Genomic DNA, 23,358 nt, shown 5'->3' with positions numbered 1-23,358 from the left:
ATGGAAAATAAAACATGTATAAACGATCAAATATCGTTTTGGAATAGATTATATTCATTAAAGGATCATGCTCTGAATCAACATTTTCTACATAGATTCTCAACAGTATTCTACATTTTTAAAATGTAAAGAAATAGAATAACCAGAAACTGAATTCAAATTTCAGTATTTTTTCATATCATCTCCATGGAATTCTGAAGGGAAAAAAAACTCGATTATATTTCATTATATTTTTTAATAAAAAAGTACAAGAAGGCAAACGATAAAACGCGTCACAAATATCATCAGACATCGAAGAATTTTCGAATAAATTCATAACGATATTTACCAATTTCAAAATAATTAAATTTATTTCATCCATTTTATTTGTATAACATTTTTTTCACATTTTGATAATATTTTAAATAGTCGTTTGGCTTAAAAAAAACTCTTTGCTTGCTTATTTTTCAACATTCTATTTATTATTTTTAAATTGACTGCAGTCATAAGGAAATCACAGGCATCATTCGAAAAACGATTATATTTCCTTCGTAGTATTGGAATATAACTCTGATATATCGCTAAATTGGTAAAGTTTATCCCATTCTTCTCTTTAATATGTGATTAAATGCGTTAAAGAAGGAAAAAGAATCGAAAACAAGATAAGACAATATCATCCAGCAAAGTAATAAGATTTTTACAGTTAAAAAAATTATGAATAATTTGCATTTGAGTGCTGTTAAGATTTCCATCGAGTTTACCAAAATGTTTTCTATTTCAGTTTTAACTAAAACTATTCTATATATCTTATTTGAAAATAAAAGAAAATTTTAAAAAAATTAATTTTTAATGTCATATAACTGTATGGAGAAAGAAAGTGCAAGGAACTTAATTCACAGAACTTAGTTGGAATTGCAAAACGTGGTGTTAGAGGTGAATGGTGGACAATAAATCATGCACTTTATTTAAATATTTTAAATGATAAAGTAAGAGACTTTTTTTTTAATCAGGAAGCAATTCTCAGCACATAATATCTCAACGTTCACTTATGTTATCTTTAAATTACCAACAAAATTTAGAAATAAATCAGTCGCTGGATTTAAACGCAATAAACATGTTCTGAATAGAGCTTGCAGTTTAAATGTACGACGACACAAAATTAATATGTAAATCGAAATGAACACAGTAATAATGAAAAAAATGGAGGAACATTAATACAGAAATAACAAAAACAAAACAAAAAATAATAATAATAAATAAAAGAAAAAAAGCAAAATAAACACAGAGTCTTCTAAGAACATACATTTAAAAGCCATTGTGAACTCTGCAGATATTCTATTAAGTATTAATTGGCCAAAGTATCACAATATTTAACAGCATATTTAGATTTCTTTAAAGTAAACGTAAACTTTTGTAAGAACATTCTTTTTGTGCTTATTGACTTTTCAAAAAAGAAATGTTTGTATATTATTAAAATATTTAATGTTTTGTTAAGAATCAGTTATAGATATTTTTAGAAATTCTATAACTCTTATAAAGTCTTAACATTTAGTAATGTATAGGGCAGTATTTCGTTAAAATTCGTAAGTGCGCGAACAGGTTGGGGAGCCACTGTAGTTGGAATCGGAAAAACTGGTACATCAGAATTGCTCAGCATTTCGGAATTGTAGTTTTTGAGCCAAATTTCGGTGAAATATTATCAAATATCCTCATGCTGGTGAATTATTTACAGTTTAGTAGCAAATTCAAATCAGATTATAAACACGAGAATGTTAATGACTATTTGAAAGTGGTATAGCTTTTAATTGACTACACTGGAAATAGAAATGAAATCTTGGCGATTTTTAAACTTTTGTTGATGATTAATACCTTGGGTGAGGATTATACATAAAAATAAAAGAAAACCGAATATTTATTTTGGCCTTCTTTTTTTTCAAACAATTAAAATCAAAATTTAACACAAAATTTATATATTTATTTTAGTATCTATCTATTTTAATGATTGTGTTTATTTGCACGCGAAAGTACGGGCCGACTGATTGTTGACCATTAGACAAATATGGTTCACAGCTTCATAAGAATCTACACTTCAGATACCAAAACTCTGTACCAAATTGCATGCATCTAGTTCTATTCATCTTGTAGTTATCATGCTAATTTATAATCTGGGATGAGAGACTTCTACTGAATAGAATTTAGCTAAAATTTGAAAAAACGGGGGAAAAAAACCACCTACAAATCCGTTGTGAAACACCATATACCAAATTCCATCAATCTAACTCGAAATTTTTTTTTAAGATATCATATTACAGACAGACATAATTTCGAAAATACTCTTTTCGGATTCTCAGAGCTTGGAAACGAGAAGATATGTCAAAATCTCGAATTCAAAATTTTTGACGATTATATTATTTTTTGTGTGTGTGTGTTCTTCGTATACAAAAAAAAAAAAAAAAAAAAAAAAAAAAAATCCTTAAATTCATCAAAGAAACAAATAGAAAAAAATTAACTGAAAAAAAAATATTTTTTTTCATTCTTGTTTAAATTAAATAAATATGTAATGAAGTTAGAAGATCTAATGCAGGAATTTCAATCTTAATCTTAAAAAATAATTATGAAAAGTGACTATTTTTAAAAATGTGGCAAAATTCTGTTATACATACCAGGGGAACAAAGCACATTTCTTTTGAACGACAATTGCTTGTTCTTTTCTATAGGAACCACGTGCTATAGAACAACGAATATCATTAAAAACCATTGTCGACAAATATGTACAAAGAATCATCCGAAAACAACTTAAAATATCAAATAAATTTTTTTCTATTAAATTTTAAAATTATGACTTCGAGGTGCATTGATTCATTATTGGATCCATCTGCATCTCAAATTCCATTGCCGCAAATGCTGTAAATTTCTCTAGGCACCGCGCGCATAAACAAACAAACACTTCGTTTTATAAGTATGCACAGCTGTATTTAATTAACAATTAAAAACAAAAGAGAAATTTACTATCAACAAAAACATTTTCAGTAATCGTTTAAAAAACTGTGTCTCTGAAATATAATTCAATTTCTTCTCTTAATACTGAAATTATGCATGTTGATTATCTGAAGAGACAATAAAGACTCAAAATTACCCTCAGCATATTCTCAGGATACATTAAAAGAAAAAAAGAAAACCTCCAGTGACACCGGTCAACTCTTATAGGAAATGAAACCAAAACATAGGAACACGTAAGGTTAGTAATCTTGAAGTTGCCTTGAAACCGGTTTATTGAAGAGTAACTCGAAGTCAGTTTGTTACGTTTTCGAAATAATCACATAATTGTTGCAGGAAGAATCTATTTATGTTGTGCCTCCAAAGGAAAAATTTAGGGAAATAATTGTAGGAAAAACTCCGAGAAGATGAGCAAAAAGTTATTTTCCATTTAAACATATGCTTCAAAATGTCAGGTAAGATTCGTATATTATTGATCATTGTACTTTGAAAGTTTTCTGTTGGTTGGTGAATTGTGTGTTGCCAAGTTTTGGAAATTTTATTATTCTATAGAAGTTTGTTAAAGGATTAAAGAATTATTTCTTGTATTGTTTATAATAAGGCAATATCACAGTAAAAATGATTATTAGCAAAAACAAATTTTTTAAAGCAAAAATAAATCTTTTTGTGTGTGCGTGCGTGCGTACGTGTGTGTGTGGGGGGGGGGGGTTAAAAGTTTCACCACTATGTCCATTTCAAATTTTAATCTTTAAAATTGTATTATTTTTTTCAAAGCATTTCAAACAAAAACATTTGTTTTTCTCAAACCCTGAGATCTACTGCAACGTTGTTCGACATAATAAATTTAAAGAGTGAAAATCTGATACAATTTCTCTTTTTAATATTTGAATTGGATGCCTTTTTTATAAATTTTTTTATCTACTTTTAATATATAAATAACTGAATTATAGATAGTTTCAAATATTTTGTAATTGAAATAGATTTACATTTCTATGTAAAGTTTCATGAAGACGAGAAAACCACGTGTTTATTTTATAAGAATGTATATAAAATATAATATGGCACTATGCAGAAATAGATATAGGCATAGACATAGAGACATAGATATAGATATAAACATAGAGACATATATATAGATTATAGATATAGATATAAACATAGAGACATAGATATAGATATAGACATAGATTATAGATATAGATATAAACATGGAGACATATATATAGATATAGACAGGGATTATAAATATAGATATAAACATAGAGACATAGATATAGATATAGGCATAGATTATAGATATAGATATAAACATAGAGACATAGATATAGATATAGAGACATAGATATAGATATAGATATAGACATAGATTATAGATATAGATATAGATATTTACAAGCAATGGTCGGGAAAATATTAAATTTTAGGCTAAAAGTATAATTTAAGAAATTAAAGGTAATTCATTTTCTACTTTTTCGTGTACGAAACTGTACAAAAAGAAAATATTGTAATCATCTAAAATAAATTCAATTTCGAGTTTTCTGTGGATATCCGCATTTTAGATTTTCCTGAATCCGAAAAACATATTTTTCAAATTGTGTAAGTCCGTCTGTGAACATGATTACTCAAAAAGCATTCAACTAGATTGATGAAATTCGGTATGCAGTTGTAATATTAAATTCCCTATCAAAATAGGGCAAAATGCACCTAACAGAATCTCTTCTCTCCGTATGCCTGTGAACTCAAATTACTCAAAAACATAAACAGGTATATAGATGAAATCTAACATACGGATTTATTATAAGAATCGTAGAATATTCTTCAATTTTAATCAAATGGAGAATCATTTACTGGCCTATGCAATCACATGTATGTGAACATAATATTTGAAAAACGCAAGAATTTAGAAAAATTTCGTTAGGAAACTTTAAAGGCTGTGACAAATTTTGTGTCAGTCGGTGGATAGGAAGGTGGGGAGGAAGTGTAATGCAAATTCGATTTTCTTTATTACGTTAAGAAGCACAAAGCGCATCATGCTACATCACTACACGTTTAAACCATGAGGAGGGGCATTCACGTTTATAGACTACTATGACCGAGAATTCACCACTTCCTTTCTTAACTTCCATCACCCCGTTATACGCTGAAGAGATGCAGAAAAGAAAGTAATGATTGTCGAAATATGTCAGAAAGCCGAGGAAAAGCATCATCGTTGGTTTTAATCTATAAACTAATTTTTATAATTTTAATCATAATCCAGTAAAAATTGATATCTTTAAAAAAAAAAAAAACGTTTAACTGCAAATATAGTGGGTTCTTCCATACCTGGTTAATTTAAGAATACATTTACAGATATAAGAAATTTTTGCGAGTTAACAGTCTTTTGACAGTTTAAACGTGAAAAGCTTCTCTTTAGAATATAATTCTCGACGGAGGCTCTAATCTGACAATTTCAGTGTCTTGCCATCCTTCTGTTTAGAAGTTTGTCCATAAAAGGGCAGTTACTGACCATATCATAGATTTCGCTCATTCTCATTTTAACACGTGCTTTACAATTAGCACAAAGTATAGTTGTCTCCCCGAAATTTTCTCGTTGGGTCATCTCCCCATATAATCATATAAGAGTCATCTCCCCGCCTCCTTTGGATCTTGGGCCATTTTTTGCGTCATCGTATAGGGGAGGGAAAACTGAGAATCCATTTTGGAGGCCACCTTTCCATCGACCAAAATTTACAAAAGAACTGCAATTTTAGAACTATAACAAAATCACAATTAAATTTCCTTTACCTAAATTGTTGCGTTTTTAAAATATTGCACTTACATGCATGCAATATAGTATATACAGATCGACATTCGGTCAACCCGTAGACGGATTGAGCACAAAAATGTTATACGAATCTACACTCCAAATGTTGAAATATAATTTTATCCATTTAGCTTTTTATGTTTTGTTGTGTCAAGTGCACTTACTTTCAAACAAAATTCATGTGAATAGATTTCCTTCAAAATTTGATAGACATCTACCATGTGAGTGTAAAGGCCACTGGTCAAATTTAATCCATCTGGCTCAAAGCGTTTTTGAAACATCATGTTCAAGGTCAAAAAGTTATAGCACCACAAACTACCTTTTCTACTCGGAAATTCTGAAGAGCAGAGGGCAATGGATATTTCGAGTTATTTAGTCATATCAATATCTTGTTTTAAAGCAACACTAGGGCTACTTTGGGACGGGCCTCGTTATTGTGAACCGGTGCGGATGACGAGGGAGACAGTTGAGCTTTCACCCCGCTCTCCAAGCTTCCACATCGCACTAGCAGGAGGGCATTTTTCTCTTCTGGATTTAACGTGCACGAGGCCCACTTACACGATGGCTGTTCGAAGGATTCAGATCCAGAACCTGAAACCCCTTGGCCGCGAAGACGAGACATTATCACAGGTCACCGAAATCTCGTCAAAATCTAGAGATAGTATTGCTTAACGATTACAATACTTTCTCTTTCTGAACTTCGTTTTATGAAAAAGTCTTTTAATAGTAATGAAATATCCAAAGCAAAGAATTGTAGTAGCACAAAATAGAAAATTACAAAAATGAAAAAAGAAATAAAATAATATTAAATTGAAACTCATAGTGGTTACTTTTCTTTAGTCGCAAGAGAGCACTTAACGTGCTTGCACTGATTATTGAAATTCCTAATCTTTTCTCCCAAGTGACAATACAGTTTGGTAAATGCAAAAATAGGAAATAGTTTCGTCAAACATTTGCGCTAAATCCATGCTTCCAATTATTTCATTTTCTCATTAAAGCATCCCTATTACTTATAATAATAATTTATTGGCATCGGATTTTTAAAAATGCATTGTTGCAAGCAATATATGTATTAATATTTCCACATAGATAAAAAAAATATATTTAATTATAAATTTTATTTAAGATAAGTAAACAATGTAATAACAATAAAATTCAATAAACACAAATCATACTTTGTTTATTAATTTTTTTAAATAATATACTTAAACATCTCCTTATTGTCAAAACACAATTACAAAAACATAGTATCAAGGCCGTTTCTGCAAAATATTAACTTAATTATGCAAAAAATTTTGCTTTTTTTGCAACCGCACTATTTATTAAAAATTTTAACAAAACTAACAAATAATAACGAAATATAGTCCATTCAACAAATGGCTACCATATTACTTAGTGCCGCTTTCTATAATAGAGGAAATAGTGGTTTATACATTAAATATATTATTAATTTTTAAGGTACTAGTGAATACTTATGGCTCTATTTTTACTTGACGATCATGCCAATAATGATAAGCTGCATTATACATAATTCAACCATCTTGGCGACATTTCTCATTTGCTTGGCGATGAAATCCGAATGTTGTAAATATCTACAAGTACCATTTTTAATATTAAAAACCGTCTTTTATATGTTGTATTCGTATCAAGCGATATGGGGAAGTAAAAGCATAAAAAATAATTTATTGGATTCTGATCTTGTTAGATATTGTTATCAGAGCATTTAATGGAAATCTGTTTTTTCCGACGAACTCAAAATAATTTACTGATCTTATCTAATATGCCTAGTTTCTGTATAAAGAATATGGATATTAAAATTTATTTTGGTGAATTCGCGAAACATGTTATAAACTAGCTGCTTGCGACTTGTGTGAATGTGTGCTACTTGTTTCGCTTAATTTTTAATTAATTTAGTCTAATTAAAATTTTAAAACCATTTGACAAGGTGTACATTTTCATCCTGTTAAGTATGGTAACTGAAAATCAAGTGGCCCTATAAAACATCAACACATAGGGAGCAAGATATCCTCTTTTATTTTAAATGAGATAATTGTTGTGCCGGTTGTTTTGTAAACGAAGTACTCCAAATGTTAATGGAGACACATGCAATTATAAATACGGGAATTCAAAAACCAATAAAAAGGGCAAGAATTACTGGTTAAATATGTATGCAACAAAAATAACTGACCTCGAGGTTGAAGTAATTATCTCACTGCTATGCTTGCAGCACAAGTAACTTATCGGCTCAGTTTGTGGAACATTTTTTCACGACAATTAAAAAAACAGCCGCTATAAATTGGTTAAACTTTGCCCTTGCCTTTTCATTAAATACTCTGCATACTTGAAGTTACTTTTAATACTTTGCATCTTTTGTTCATTAATATTTGTTCCAGTAAAATCTCATATCCTCCTGCTGAAAATTTTAATATAAATAAAAATTATTGTAATTCAATCAAATTAAAAAAAATTGCATTAATTCAATCAAATTTTGCAAATAAATTATATGACAGAAAAAAAATTGCTATTTATTTCGAAAATACAAAAAAAAATAATCTATTAATTAGAAATTAAACAATATTTTACCTTTTTTTCTTCTTCTAAACTACTCTAGTACTATTTTTTTTAATTCCTGATTTATTTTTAAAAAATTTTATTACATATTTTAACAATACTTTAATAGGTTTTAAAGTAGTGAATTAACGATACTTAAAAAGAAGTTTAGGAAAGTCTATTAAATTCAAATGAAGGAAAGAAAAATAAAACCTTAGAGAGCAAATGGAATACTTTTTTTATTGTTAAAGAACAAGAATATATTGGAGGAGCTGTTTCCACAACACAATAGCAAAAATTAAAGGAATATTTTAAAAGCAAGCGATTTTCACGAATAGATATGAATGGAATATTTAGAATATAGATGATAAAAAAAGCAAACGATTTTCGCTTAAAAGCAAACGATTTTCAGGAATAGATATGAATGGAATATTTAGAATATAGATGATAAAAAAAGCAAACGATTTTCGTTTAAAAGCAAACGATTTTCAGGAATAGATATGAACAGAATATTGATATGGCCTTATTTTCATAATTTTTATTAGTGAAAAATTAATTATGTCACATTGTTCTCTAAAATTTTTCTTATACTTCAGAACAAAATTTGCAACATTCATACAACAAATAATAATAACTTACGGAGAAATTTAGCTATCGGCATTTTTTTTATTTCTCTACTGCAATTAATTTTTTTTAAAAAAAATTTCGGACAATAAAAAATATTTTATATTATAATGTTTCATGCAAAAGTAGTCTTTATGTTAAAAATATTATACATGAAAGGATTTCAATCCAGAGCAGTGATGAGCATGTAAGTAGTAAATATATAAAGTTCTTTCAAGTAATATTACTCAGATCCTGTAGGATTATAATGTTTTAGGATAAATTCTTCTGCCATTATTTTAATTTCAAAAATTTACTTTTTGTTATTTAACAGAGATAACATACGCTAAAAAAAATATCTTTAATAACGCCACAAAACCTATTAAGTGAAATCCAATAATTAAAACAATGAAAAAAAATACATGTGAAATATTTTTTAATGTATTAAAACCTAAGAAAAAACTATTCGGAAATAATTGTTTTTTTAAAAAATAATTTTTCAAGTTAATCGCGCATCAGTAAACAGAAAGAATACATGTATTTCTGCAGGATCATTTATGGAGTTTTTTTTACCAAATTTGAACCAAATTAATTCGAATTATTTTCAATAATAAAAAATAATAATAAGATACACATATCATGTTTTGCAATTTTTGCTAAAAATTTGTCTCTATTTTAGTTATCATTGGAGCCGTACGAGATTTCTTATTAAGGAAAGAATATTACAGCAGTACCAAGCTATGTGGGAAAACAGTCATCATTACAGGAGGAAACGCTGGTATAGGCAAAGAAACAACGTTGGATTTGGCTGCTAGAGGTAGCATTATTAACTGGACATAATTTTACAGTTTAAACACACTTAACATTTTTCATTTTACATTTAACATTTTCAGACTTCATGTTTGTTATTTTAATCTGATTCTGGTTTGTTTTAGAAAATTAAACTAACTTTACAAGCTCTTTTACAGTTACTTATAATATGATAATTACTTCTGAAACAATAGAACGCTAGAATATTTTCTGGAATGTTACAGTTATGTTTATATATGCACGTTGTTGTTGATTCGTAATTGTGTAACTGCTTAGAAATGTAAATTTTAGTAACTGAGTGTTATTGAAGCTATTTCATTAAATAAACTTTTATTAATGTATTTAACGATTAGAAAATTATATTTTTACCAAACTAAAGTAATAATATTTTCTTGCAGCTATAAATTGGAAAGTTGAGAAAATTTCAGTTTTCTATTTAATTTTTAAATCAATTTATAAAAATTAAATACAGCTAATTTAAACAATGTGCATACAAATAGAATTTAGAATTATCAAATGCAAGAAAATTCAAATACGAAACATTGTTATTGTTGTTTATTATGGCACTTGCCACGGACAAGCCCGCTGTTCAAAGACAGCCGATTTAAGCCTAAAAGGGAGCGCCTCTTGTTTTTATCGTAGAGCCAACTTGAACCAAGAGTACGACTTGACTACTCACACATCACTTATTCGCTTGCACAACCCCTTTTTACATGAGGGCACATTCACACATCTCACATATAGAGCAGTAATAACAACCATGCCCAAACCGGGACTCGAACCCGGGACGCTCAGATCACGGGGAAGATGCGCTACCCCTATGCCAGGACGCCTGCAAATACGAAGCATTTATTCATTGATTTACAAATAATGGCTAATAGCAAAAATAGCAGTGTGGGGAATACTCGGGTCTTTTGTAGTTACTTTAATCAGTAAATATTTCGAATAATAATAGTGAAAAAACATCAGGAGTGTTTTCCTTACCACTTCCTCGTATACAAATGCACTTTCTCTTCTGTTTTCCTTTTACTCTCCCCTGCATTTTCTGAACATGTAGTGGAGATAAAATAATGTAAGAAGGGAGGCAGCAAACCCTCAAAAGTCGCACCAATCCGCAAGCTTAAATTATGCTTTTTTTACCGATTTCAGAGTGTAGTAATGCAATCTGATATGCTTTGTGTTTCATAATATGAAGAGAAAACTGCATATGAATAATGGATATCTGTTTTTCTATTGGTTGAATCCAAAATTTAGCAAATATTTACAATTTTGGCCATAAGATCGTGTCGTTGCATGTTTGAATCATCGCTTTTATATACACTCAAATATGCAGGCCAATAAATAATCACCTTCTTAGAAAGATTTTTTAAAAAACGATTTATAAAATTTCATACACATTTACAATTCTGAGGATAAATCTATATACTAAATTTCATCTATATAACTTTTTACATTTTTTAGATATCATGTTTACAGAAAGATAGATAGATTATTGTGCGAACAGACCGAAGAACAGATGTTTTGGACGAATTTCACCACGATTTTAAAAGAAGCGTAATAAATTTGATGTTACGCTAGCATAATAAATGTCACCGTTCTAGTGCAGCGTTATAAAAAGTATCGTATTCATAAAGAGACGGACGTGGTTCCATAATTGTGGATATCGGACTCGGGTCGTATAAAAAAACCTAAATTCATAAAATTCTCCTGAATTCATCGAATTCATCAAATCTGTTTATGATTTCAATACTTTCACTTTGTGTACTTCATATTGCCACGTAGGTACTTTAGTGTGGAACCCAATGACACGCACAAAAAGTAGAGCTAAACCAATTTATTAACTCAACTCTGAACTCAGAACACAGTGACTGACATATCTTCTGCTTTTATACTAACAAGGAAAGTTCCAGAATACTTTTCTGGAGACAGTAAGAAGAGTCCAGAACACTTATTTGGTAAATTAAAGAAAGTTCCAGAATCAGCAGGAACATGAAATAAAGGAAAAAATAAAAACAAGGAATTAATTATTTACATAAACAGCGAATCGCATTGTCTCTACCGGGATTCGAACTTACGATCTCTTGATTATGAGAACAATGCTATGACCATTCGGCCATGGAGAGCCGACTGCCACTTTTCAATGCGGCAGAATAACAGGCAGTAAAAATAAAGAATGAATCAATAAAATTAGTAATTCTTATTCCTACTTGTCTAATTATTGTTTTGTTTAGAAAAGATGTGAAAGGGATTTAACCTGCTTTATATTTAAAAAAACATTATGGTAATTAACCAAAATATTGGAATCCCCCATCATTATGAACTTATGTTTACATCTAAAATTCAACCATAGACTTTCTTGAATATATATCTTATAGTTCTATTTGTGTGACAGGTGCGAAGATCATCATGGCTTGTCGAGACGTCGAGAAAGGGAAAATTGCCGCTGTCGACATACAGAAGCAGGTACAGAATGCCAATATCATCGTGAGGCATTTGGACCTCGCCTCCTTCACTTCCATTCGGAGGTTCGCGGAGGGGATATTGATGACGGAACCTTACATCCACATCCTCATTAACAATGCAGGTTGAAACATTCTGACATTGTTACATTTTAAGGCTTTGAAACTTGAAACAAAAATGTAACTCATTTAAAAGAAGTATTTTTAGTTGTGTAATAAAAATATAGGAAATAATATAAATATCTGGAAATGAAAATAAAATTGAAAAAGAGTGAGATATTAATAGAAAGCAAATTGGAACTGTAAGTCTCTTTTTAATCTTTAATTATTTAGTTTAATTTAATTATATTGATCTCCTGTTTTGAATTAACACAAGAGCTCTAATTTTTAAGAATCTCTTTGTGACATCCATCGTAACTTAATTTCTTCAAAGTATGATTCTCAGGGTCATTTTTTTCCACGTACATTTCTTTTCATTTTTTTTTTCTCGTTCCATTTCTAGCGTTTCTTTTTTTTTAATTTCTGTTTTTAATTCTCTCTTTCTACTTTCTCCTTCTTACAGATTAATCAAATCCTGTTTTTTGAAATTATTTTTATAACTTTCCACATTCTTATCTCTACTATTTTTTATAACGATTATTTTAAACTTATAGAATCTCGTAATTCATTTTTCTCTAATTTGCTACCAGATGGCGCTTTTTGTATAGAATCGAAATTTAATTTTAGTCGCTCATGCACCATGCGTGTGTGTAAAGAGTTTGCTAGGGTTGTGATTTATAAGTCAATCATCCAAAAGCTTTGCCATATTTATTTCTGGATGAATTTGAAAACAGGTAGAAATCCTAAGAATAAACTTCTGAAATTTTAACCATAATTGATTTTGTTTCAATATGTTAAAGTTCATAATTTTTTCAAATCAAATGCGACATGAAAGAAGATTACCTTATTATGAACACTACAAAAATAATGTCGAAGCCTGGGGATCTCAAACACTGGCTTTGCTTATTTGATAATCCAATTTTTATATGGTAAAAAATATTAATTTTTCAGTCGTCAACAAATATTAAATTATTTTTTATTTCTTTAATTTATATATACATTCCTTCAGTTTTATGAGAAGTTCTTATCACTTTTAAATTATAAAGAATTTTTCGCGATTTGCAGGTGTTATGGCCTGTCCCCGGCTCAAGACCACCGAGGGCTTCGAGATGCAGTTCGGGGTCAACTACCTCGGCCACTTTTTCTTGACGAATCTTCTCCTGGACAGGATGAAAGAATCAGCCCCTGCGAGGATTATTAACATTGGCTCCATTGCTCATATACGTAAGACGTTTTTTAAAATCATATAGATAGATAATCGCAACATCTTCCTGTGGTACAAACTTTAAACCCTCCCCACACACAAAAAAAAATAACTGTTTGGATCATTATATAAATCCATCACATGAACATGAACATACAGAAAATCATTTTTATAGCATATTTGAACCAAAGTTTAATACATATATAGAGTTCTGGCAAAAAAAAAAAAAAATGCTAAATTTTATGCACCTAATTCTTTGAAATTTTGAGTACTATGATCATATATGCAAAAAGAGAATAACTAAATTCTCATTAATGTATTTTGTTCAAAATATGATTTTGAAAAGTCTAGAATTAAATGCAATGATTTTATGTCAGATTTTATTGTGTAATTCTTTTTTTTTTAATTTATAGGGTGTATAGATAGACCAAAAACAATTAAAATGATTACATATTTTCTATACGAAATGTACAAAAAGTATTGTAATCATCAAGAAATTCGAATTCGAGATTTTGATTAACCTTCAAGTTTCAGATCTTCCTGAAAAACAGATCTTTCAGATCTTTAAAAAACACTCCATTCTTTGTGGTTATGCGTGTATTTATCTGCTTGTGAATCTTTTCTCAAAAACGCTTTGAGATAGACCGATACAACTTGATACATGGATTTAAAACCAAAGGAAACGGAACGGTCATTGAACGGACCTTAAAATCATTCAAAATTACTGATATTATAAAAATAGTTTTTTTATAATTATACTTTCATTTTAGAAGTATATCGCTAATTTCGTATAGTAAATAAAGTTTGTGGTCATGTCAGCCATACAAATGGCGATCATGGTTCCGAAAAAAATGTCTTCACCAATAAAACTGAATTTGAAGTTTGCAAAATTATAGAAATTATATAAGATAAAAATTATCAGAATGTTGTAGCAACACTTTGGGAACCATTGTACTTGGTGAATGATAAAATCTTTTAATAATACAGGGATAAAATCTGTCATAAATTTCTTATTTTAAACCCACGAATTTTTAGAATTGCATGTGTCTTAAATGCCTTAAAACTGAATAATTTTCATGATAAATTTTCTTAATAACTGTATGTATATATTCAAGTATGTATGTATTATATTCAAGTTTCAAACGTAGCATAACCATGAAAAATTCTCGATTTTAAGTAATTTAAGCAAATCCCATATTTTCCCAATTACTGTATTTTCATTCAATGAAAATATTTTCTCCTTTTTCCCCCAATTGATGTATTTAATTTTTTTTTCTTTCTCAAGTAATTAAAGTATTTTCCAATAGCTATCGATTTAAATAATGTTTTTTTTTAAGAATTAAAGAGTTTGTATTTTATTTTCTTTCATTATTCCACTTTTTCTCTTTTTTTTTCAGTTGGTAAAATACACTTTAGTGATATCCATCTGGAGCGTGGATACAACTCAGTACTAGCTTACTGTCACAGCAAATTAGCAATCGTCCTGTTCACACGAGAGCTGGCCAAAAATCTCAAAGGTATGCTCTTTTAATTCCAATCCTCGTCAAACATTTACGCCTAGGTCTAGACAGAATAAATTAACTTAAATTCAAATCTCAGAATTCAATGATAAACTTTCGTTCTGAAATTTGACTCATAGATATACTTTACCCCTATTGTCTTATTAAACGGTGAACTGGACTCATTGAAGATGGTACAATTTAAATACTCGTTTTATCTATATAATTTAAAAATGAAGAATGGATAATCAATACACTTGACCACTATGCAAAATAACTGGTAAAAATAATAAAGATTACAACTTAAAATCGTCTGAAAAGTAATTATTGGAATGTTTTTGCATTGCTTAACGAATTTGTTTCACAATCACATCCCGAATCTGCTGTTGCCAGTCTTTCTCGAGAAACTTTATGTGCCACTAGATTTTGACAATCGGAAATGAAAATAATAGGTAAATTTTCAGTATTAAAAATATGTATTTTAAGAATTTTTCAATTTGAGGAAAACAATCAGTTTTCAGATTTAAAATCATCAATATTTCTTAAGAACAGTTATTTCATAACCGGAATTGTTTCAACATATGGCAGAGTTTTTTTAAAAGTTATTTCAAAAATAACTTCTTAAAAATCAAAATTCTTCAATATTTCAATTCATACTTCAAAAAAATTAAAGTGTTTAAAATTAAATGGTGTTTTAATTGCAAAATATACATGAACTTGAAAGAAATTATTTTCTATATCTAAGCGTTTAGTTAAAATGAAAAAGGAAAAAAAAAAAAAAAAAAAATCTTCAGTCTATATTTCAATCCTAACAAAGGAGCTAAAATCAATCATTTCATCCGAAAAGTGATTGAGCAACTTAAAATCAGTAATAATAAACAAATGATCGATAAACCCATATGGATTTCCATAACAACAATGTTCCCGTAGCAACGGGGGATTTAAGATCTAGGTAATTGCATTAATGCCGAGTTTACACTCGACCAGTAGAGAGCGCATGCGTTGAAAGGCTGAAAAATGCTGTTCGGTCCATGGCATTATCTCGACCGGAGAATGCCGCTGTATTGTATTTTTTCTTACTGCGCATGCACTTGTAGTTTTTGGCGTGAAAAAATTGATCACTTATCATAGATTAATTCCGACATTTTTTACTCTTTGTTATTTCTGATGTGAAGTTGTGTGTTATAATTTTTTTTTTTCATTTCATTTGCCATTTTTTTCTACATTTTTTCAAATTTAGGTATGTGGACCTTTTTATGTTTTATTTTATTATGTTTGTTTGCATAAATATCCATCGTTTTAATCAGGGCCCGACTAATCCTAATGGGGGCCCGGGACAAAAACTTCTTTGTGCCCCCCCCCTCTACTTCACTACTTTAGTAATGAAAAACCGAACTTTATGGAGGTATTTAAAATTTTCACCTCATTAGAGATATATAACAAGAAAATTGACTAGAACCTAAAATAGATATAAAGTCCCCCCCCCGTCCAATGGTCAGACGAAATATTGTTCTGTCCATTTTATTGATTTTCTGACAATTCTATGTCCATCATTAAAAGGATATACACATCTGAAAAGCCAAAATTTGAAGAAGGAAACTTAAAATAAACTTTCTATTCGACTTGGGGACCTGGGGCAACTGCCCCGTATGCCCATGCCTTAGTCAGACTCTGGTTTCAGTGCGATATTCAGTGAAAAAGAAAAATTCAGGGACGCCAAAACGGCTATTTATGGCCAAGCATGGAATGCCTGAATCTATCTTATGAAATTGTGGCAAACATAAATCAGTCCCTTTTTTCGCTATCTATTGGCCGACTTATAACTAACTGGCAGAGTGTAAACCCACCTTAAGAAAATCAGGAATGCTTTGAGCTCTTAGCCCGACGTATGACAGATTGACACGTCTGTCTTAGCTCCACCGCATCTTGACTTCATGAACTATTTCATTCAATGTGTAATTGTTTTTTTTTCTGTATTTATTCATTCATTCATTTATTTTTTTGTTTATTTTTTACATGACATAATTTATGGAAAGAATGTCAGATTAAAAATATTGTTATGAGTTACAGTATACATTTGTGCTTCCTTTTATTTCATGTGGAATTAATTAACTGAAATTTGAAAACACTTCCATTCTAACTTTGCCCTTAAAATCAAGTCATAAGGTGTATAAAAGCATAATTTAGTCCAAATGTTTTACTCCTGAAAAATTTTCAATTTTTTTTATGACTCACAAACTCCTTTATAAAATTTCTGGATCCAAAATTATTTACATGAGCATAACTCTCCTCCCTAAAATGTTAGTCTGCATCTGCCCCTACTTAGGTACACAATAAATTCCATGGCAAAGGCATTTTTTTTTACTTTATTATTACTGTATTTTTTTTTTAATTCTTGACTTTAACTATACATATTGTAATATTTATGCATACCTATGCTTCTGTGTTTGCATTTTTATTATATATGGTTTAAAACTTCGTAATTCTTTATTCTTTGCTTTTCCTCTTTCATATGTGTTTTAATTTGCTTTGTGGATTGTGTTCTTTGTGTGTTTTTGATTAATGCTCTCTGTAAATGGAGTCCGTAATGTGCTTATTCCAAATAAACAAGTATAGCAACAAAAAATTAAGACAGAAATTCCTTTAACAATTGTCCAGAGATTCTGGAAATATCAATAAAAAACAAAAATTCTCTTAATCTTGAACACTATTCTACTTTCAAGTATTACTGATGAAAATAGGAAATAAAAACTAACGAATGTTTTAATCAGACAGAAAAAAATATGCTTTTTATCATCCAATATTTAAAAAATTAGAATAATTACGAATTTCTAGATCAAAATATTATAACTGAATAAGAATTTGATAAGTCTTCATTTGAAATACTGAACTGGTATACAAAATGCTCTCTCTCTCTCTCTATCTATTTCTTTATGTTTTATAATTATTGAGTTCAGATGTATTCAGACAGACATTCCCTTGAATTCATTTCTTTCAAAATCTGATTGAAATCTCCAAATTCGGTTTCAAAGCCATGACACATGTCTAATTCAAAGCATTTTTAAATTATTATGTACTGATATAATGGTACAAAGGTGCTTTTCGTCATCAGGGAGATAGACCTGAAGAGATCTCGAGTTCGCATTTTTTGAAAATTACAATATTTTCTCTATTGTAAGCTATATTCCCGTATAACTTACAATTATAAACTATACTTCTCATGCTAGAAAGTCAAAATAACACTTTCTATTTAAAGGTATGATAAATTTGATGACTTAGTGCCTTAACTAAATGAATGACTCATCCTTTCAGGCACAGGTGTGACAACTTATTGTGTGGATCCAGGTCCAACAAGTACGGACCTATTTCAAAATGTGTCCTCAAAAGTCAGTTGTATTGCGTATCCTTTCTCAATATGCAGAGGTGTAACGTATAAGAGCCCAAAGAAAGGAGCGCAGACCATCATCTACTGCGCAGTGGAAGCATCCTTAGCCGAAGAGTCCGGTCTATATTACTGGTAAATAATTTAATTTGTTACAGAAAGGGAAATAAAAGAAAAGCTTATAAAAATACGCTTCCATTAGTGTATTAAATGCAAGAAATATTTTTATTTATCAAAGATGTGCAGATTCAAGCAAAAATAGTAAAAGCATGGGACGCTAAAATTAGAGATAAGCAAATTAGGACAAAGTACCAAGTACCAAGTAGTACCAAGTTTTTAAATATTAATTAAAGATAAATGCTCATTGGCATGGTGAAGAGAGGTCAAAGGGGTGCAAACCCTTTACACATTTTTTTCTTTCCCGAATCGGTAGTTTGAATAACAACCAGCAGTATTTGAAGGAGTAATCGAACGAGTTATTTTATTCTGCGTATCAGCATATCAATGATATTTGGATAAATACAATTGCAGCGCTAAGAAAAGGGGGTGGCGATGAAAAAAGGACAGCGAAATTGTATTTCTTAACCTAGATATATTTGCCAAAATCTGCATCAAAAATTTGTTGAAATAATTTAGCCATCTGAAGAAAATGTTTTTATTTCTCCGAAAACACCAAAACTATGTTAGCTGTGCCAAAAAAAAAAAAAAAAAAAATGTCTGTTCTGTTTTAAGCGAGTGCAATACTCATATTTACCAAAATCAATCTTTTAATAGCATATTTAAAGATAAATAATTTATATATAGATAAACAAATAGTTCGCATTCTTCATTCTAAAGAATGGAATAAATATCTGTGCTAGGTTGGGGTTCGAACTCGCAACGTTAGGGCTCATAGCCGAGTAACAAAGCCACTAGACAAAGGTGTACTCTCTTTACTGGAGGTTGCTATCTGGCTTATGAAGTTACCACTACAATACTCTCCCACCAGTGAGTTGGTGGAATTTATCGCGTCAGTTATGGCGAGCGACGAACGTGATTATCGCGCCAAGCGTTATGGCGAGTGACGAACGTTGTTATCGCGCCAAGCGTTATGGCGGGCGACGGCGAGCGGTTGCTCCCGGTAGATGGAACCCCGACAGCTGAACGAAGGATGCGGTAGTTCAGAACCAGGGTAACCAATGTGCAAGGTTGGGGTTCGAACTCGCAACGTTAGAATTCATATCCGAGTAACAAAGCCACTAAACAAAAGCGTACACTCCTTTCCGGAGGTTGTTATCTGGCTTATGAAGTTACCACCACATATGTATAATCAAAAATGACATTATATTTTTATAGTATACGAGAATGTTAATGCAGGAAAATAAATACATTGGTAGAGGAATCGGTACTGTTTACCATTATTTAAAGGAATGCATAGAAATCTTGAAATTAAGAAAGAATCTGAAAATGGTGCCTTTATGTACAGTACTGATGGCACTAGATATTCTTAAAGCACTGAAGGACATAATGTTAAAAATTTGTCTGTTTTTTACCAACTGTTTGAAAATTTTAAAGTGTTTGGATTTCTATTATTGTAGAACGAGAATTTAGAAGAATATTGAGAAATTCGAGATTTTCTTAAAAGCAATAGTCTACTTCTTGTTTAACAGGAAGATAGGTGCACGGGAGGATGAGGAGGAATGTCAGTCATTGACCACTTTGTGGCTGGTGGCCAACTGCTTTGAAGAGAATTTCAGTTCGGTAATCTCCCGGTGTTATACTGAAGAAAGCAGCCGCCCGCAACAAATCCTGTAAATACTGCTTCGTTCAGTGGTGGCGGGGCGGGTGGTCGGCTGTGCACAAGCAGAAATGTACGAGAACGATTATAAGATAGGCAACATTAAAATATTTGAGTTTTAAGTTGTCAACATTCATTTTAAGAATCGGCATTTTTACTGTCTCATCAAGTCTGTCCTTCCCCCCCCCCAAAAAAAATGAGATATTTGTCCTATCCCTGGTTACAAGGTGAATATAATTAAAATTCCATTTCAATTAGAATATTTACATTAGCATATCACGATGTTACGATTTTTGCTTTGATCCGTATATTTTTTAAAAATTATTTTCTGTATTTTAATACTCTAGTGAAAGCGACAGAAAAAAATTTTTTGTTCTCATGAATCATATTATTGTGAAATTTTATAAATATTTTTCAAATTAATTATTAGATGGCATCCCTTGAAATGAATTAAAAACTAAATGAAAATTAAGCAATTCATTGCTTATTAAAATTTGAAAATATTAGAATATCGTATTGCCATCGCAAATATATATCTATACAGTACATAAGTCAGAATGAAAAATAAATTACAAAATTCCTTCTTCACAAACATCAAACAAATTAAATAAAAGCATGTAAAAGTCACACATTTTTGTCTCGGAATAATTTACATCTTCCATATTTAAATAATGTAGTCTAAGCACATCAAATGTCATCTTAGAAAACTGCAAACAACCGGATTACATCACCCTTGCGCGCGCACTTTTTAAACATATCTGAGAGGCATAAAAATACCTCTAAGAATTTTTGTTGCTTTCATTTTAAACTTGTAGTTTTATTATGCAGAATACTGTTATTGGTATTTAATCCTAAATTCTGGTTAAATATAAGAGGTGTCTCAAAAGGACATTAAGATATTTTACATGTTCGTTTGTCATACCATTATCATCAAGTGCTTAGACAGAAAGTTACGTTAAAGAATGTGATCTCTAGGGGACGATATTCTCTAATACATTGGAGGACAGGCTGTAAAATAACTTCAGACGAGGTCGTTGTAGGAAACAGAAAGATCGATTCAGTAATACAAATAGAGAATTAGCGGGATACGATCGCTTATTAGCGCACGCACTATATCTCCATGATGTTTCTCAATATTCTGAATGCCATATAATATCGTGATGATATAAATGAGCATTTTTCACTAATAAGAATAAGGCACTAGAGTACGCGTGCACTTACTGAGAACGTCTACCAAGTCATTCATCGTTTGAAAAATTTCAAAGCATATTAAGAAATAGCTGGACTTCAAAACTCAGTTAATATATGTAAATCGGTCGCAAGGCCACCACGACCCCCCCCCCCTCCCCACTTCTTAATACCCATGGAGGGGAAATGGATGAATTGCATGGCATATAATCCGATAATATAAGGCTCCGATGTCATCGTAAGGAGCGTGGAAGTGGCAGTATATGATGGAGACGCACGCTACCTGATTTGAAGGGATCCAAGAGACCGTGCATCGATGTTCTGAAGTTCGCATTGTGGATGACGGAAGAAATTTTGAACATCTACAATGCAGCCATGAATTCGTGAATAAACATTCTGGAACCTGCATTATATAGGATAGAAGGAGTTCTGAACATTTTCTATAAAACAACCATTAATCGGAATGCTAAAATTTGCATTATGTAGGATAGAAGGAATTTTGAACATCTTCCAAGCTTCAGTCATGAATCAACATTCTGGAATCTGCATTATGGAGGATGGGAGGAGTTTTGAACATCTTCTACAATGCAACCATGAATCGACATTCTGGAGCCTGCATTATGGAGGATGGAAGGAATTTTAAAAATCTTCTATGATGCAGTCACGAATTGATGCTCGCCGTTCTAAAGCCTGCATTGGAGGGAATGGAAAGAATTTTATATATCTTGTTGTTGTTTCTTATGGCACTTGCCACGGACAAACCGCTGTTCAAAGACAGCCGACTTAAGCCTAAGGGGTAACGCCTCTTGTCTTTATCGTATAGCCAACCTGGGCCATGTCTACGACTTGACTAATCACGCATCACTCATTCGCTTACACAACCCCTTTTTACAGGAGGGCACATTCATACATCTCACAGATAGAATAGGAAGAACAACCATGCCCAAACCGGGAGTCGAACCCGGTACGCCCAGATTACGGGGAAGATGCGCTACCCCTATGCCAGGACGCCGGCATTTATATATCTTCTATTATAAACTATAACTCATAAATTGACATTCTGATACCTACTTTTCTAAAGAGTGAGAATAATTTTGAGCATCTTCTGTGATATAGCGAAGAATTTTACTTAGACCGCTTTCTTAGAAAATTCTGAATATTTGTTTGTTTGTTTCGCCACAACATCATTAATGGTGTTGTAAGCGAGGCAGAACTTTCCCACTCTCACATTCAACATTCTCGATTTTAAATCTTATTAAAATATTTTTTTAATTAATCCCTTCGAATTTACTCATCAGTTTATCATGTTTTATTTTTCAGCGGTTGCAGAAAAGTTCGACCTTCATCGAGAGCTAGGGATGATGTTTTAGCCAAACGATTATGGGATTTCAGTGAAAATCTCATTGCTACTGTCGGCTAACATCATACAAAATCCTGTAACTTCGCCACAATGACTATTAATATTAATGATTTAAAATATGCTATCATGGAATTTCATCTGGCTGTAAATAAATGTTATCATTCGTTCTGCAAATTGGTAATTCTATTGTTTCGGCAGAAATAACATCTCACTTCCAACTATTTTTAAATACGTTTCTTTTCTTTTCTTTTTTAAGATTATGTTAACAAGATATTCTTAAGGTTACCCTTTCAAGAAGGCACTGAAACTTCGAACGTGAATCCGTCATCATTTATCATAGGGACACTTTATGAAGAGACATTTGTGGTGAATTTCTGCACAATATTTTTCTATAATTGAACAGAAGTTAGGATTCTTAACAAGTATGCAATATAGCTCACCAAACTAGCTTGTTTCTAGATATCGCAAGGCTTCAAGTTAAAGAGTCCGGTTTCACGCCAAACAAACACACACACAAACAAAAAAAAAAAAAACCTGCTATCTTGAATGGCTGTGAGATATAGTAACAAACTATTTTTTAGGGTTGCAATAAAATATATTGTCAGAATTAAATATGTATAACGAAATATCGCCCTCCGAAAGTGCAAT

General features: G+C 30.8%; 1 protein-coding gene across 1 annotated transcript; it reads left to right on the top strand.

Moving 5' to 3' along the window:
- Positions 1-3,298: 3,298 nt before the first annotated feature.
- On the top strand, positions 3,299-22,884 carry LOC129984406 (retinol dehydrogenase 11-like). The gene is made up of 7 exons (XM_056094285.1): positions 3,299-3,431; positions 9,612-9,749; positions 12,135-12,326; positions 13,366-13,524; positions 14,902-15,021; positions 18,316-18,520; positions 22,671-22,884. Exons 1-7 carry the CDS (start codon positions 3,425-3,427, stop codon positions 22,768-22,770), a joined length of 921 nt encoding a protein of 306 aa, XP_055950260.1. The 5' UTR covers positions 3,299-3,424; the 3' UTR covers positions 22,771-22,884.
- Positions 22,885-23,358: the final 474 nt, after the last annotated feature.

Source organism: Argiope bruennichi, chromosome 9 (assembly GCF_947563725.1).
Source record: "Argiope bruennichi chromosome 9, qqArgBrue1.1, whole genome shotgun sequence".
Taxonomy (NCBI): Eukaryota; Metazoa; Arthropoda; class Arachnida; order Araneae; family Araneidae; genus Argiope; species Argiope bruennichi.
Note: the sequence above shows the minus strand (reverse complement) of the source record. Positions and strands in the feature narration are given on the sequence as shown.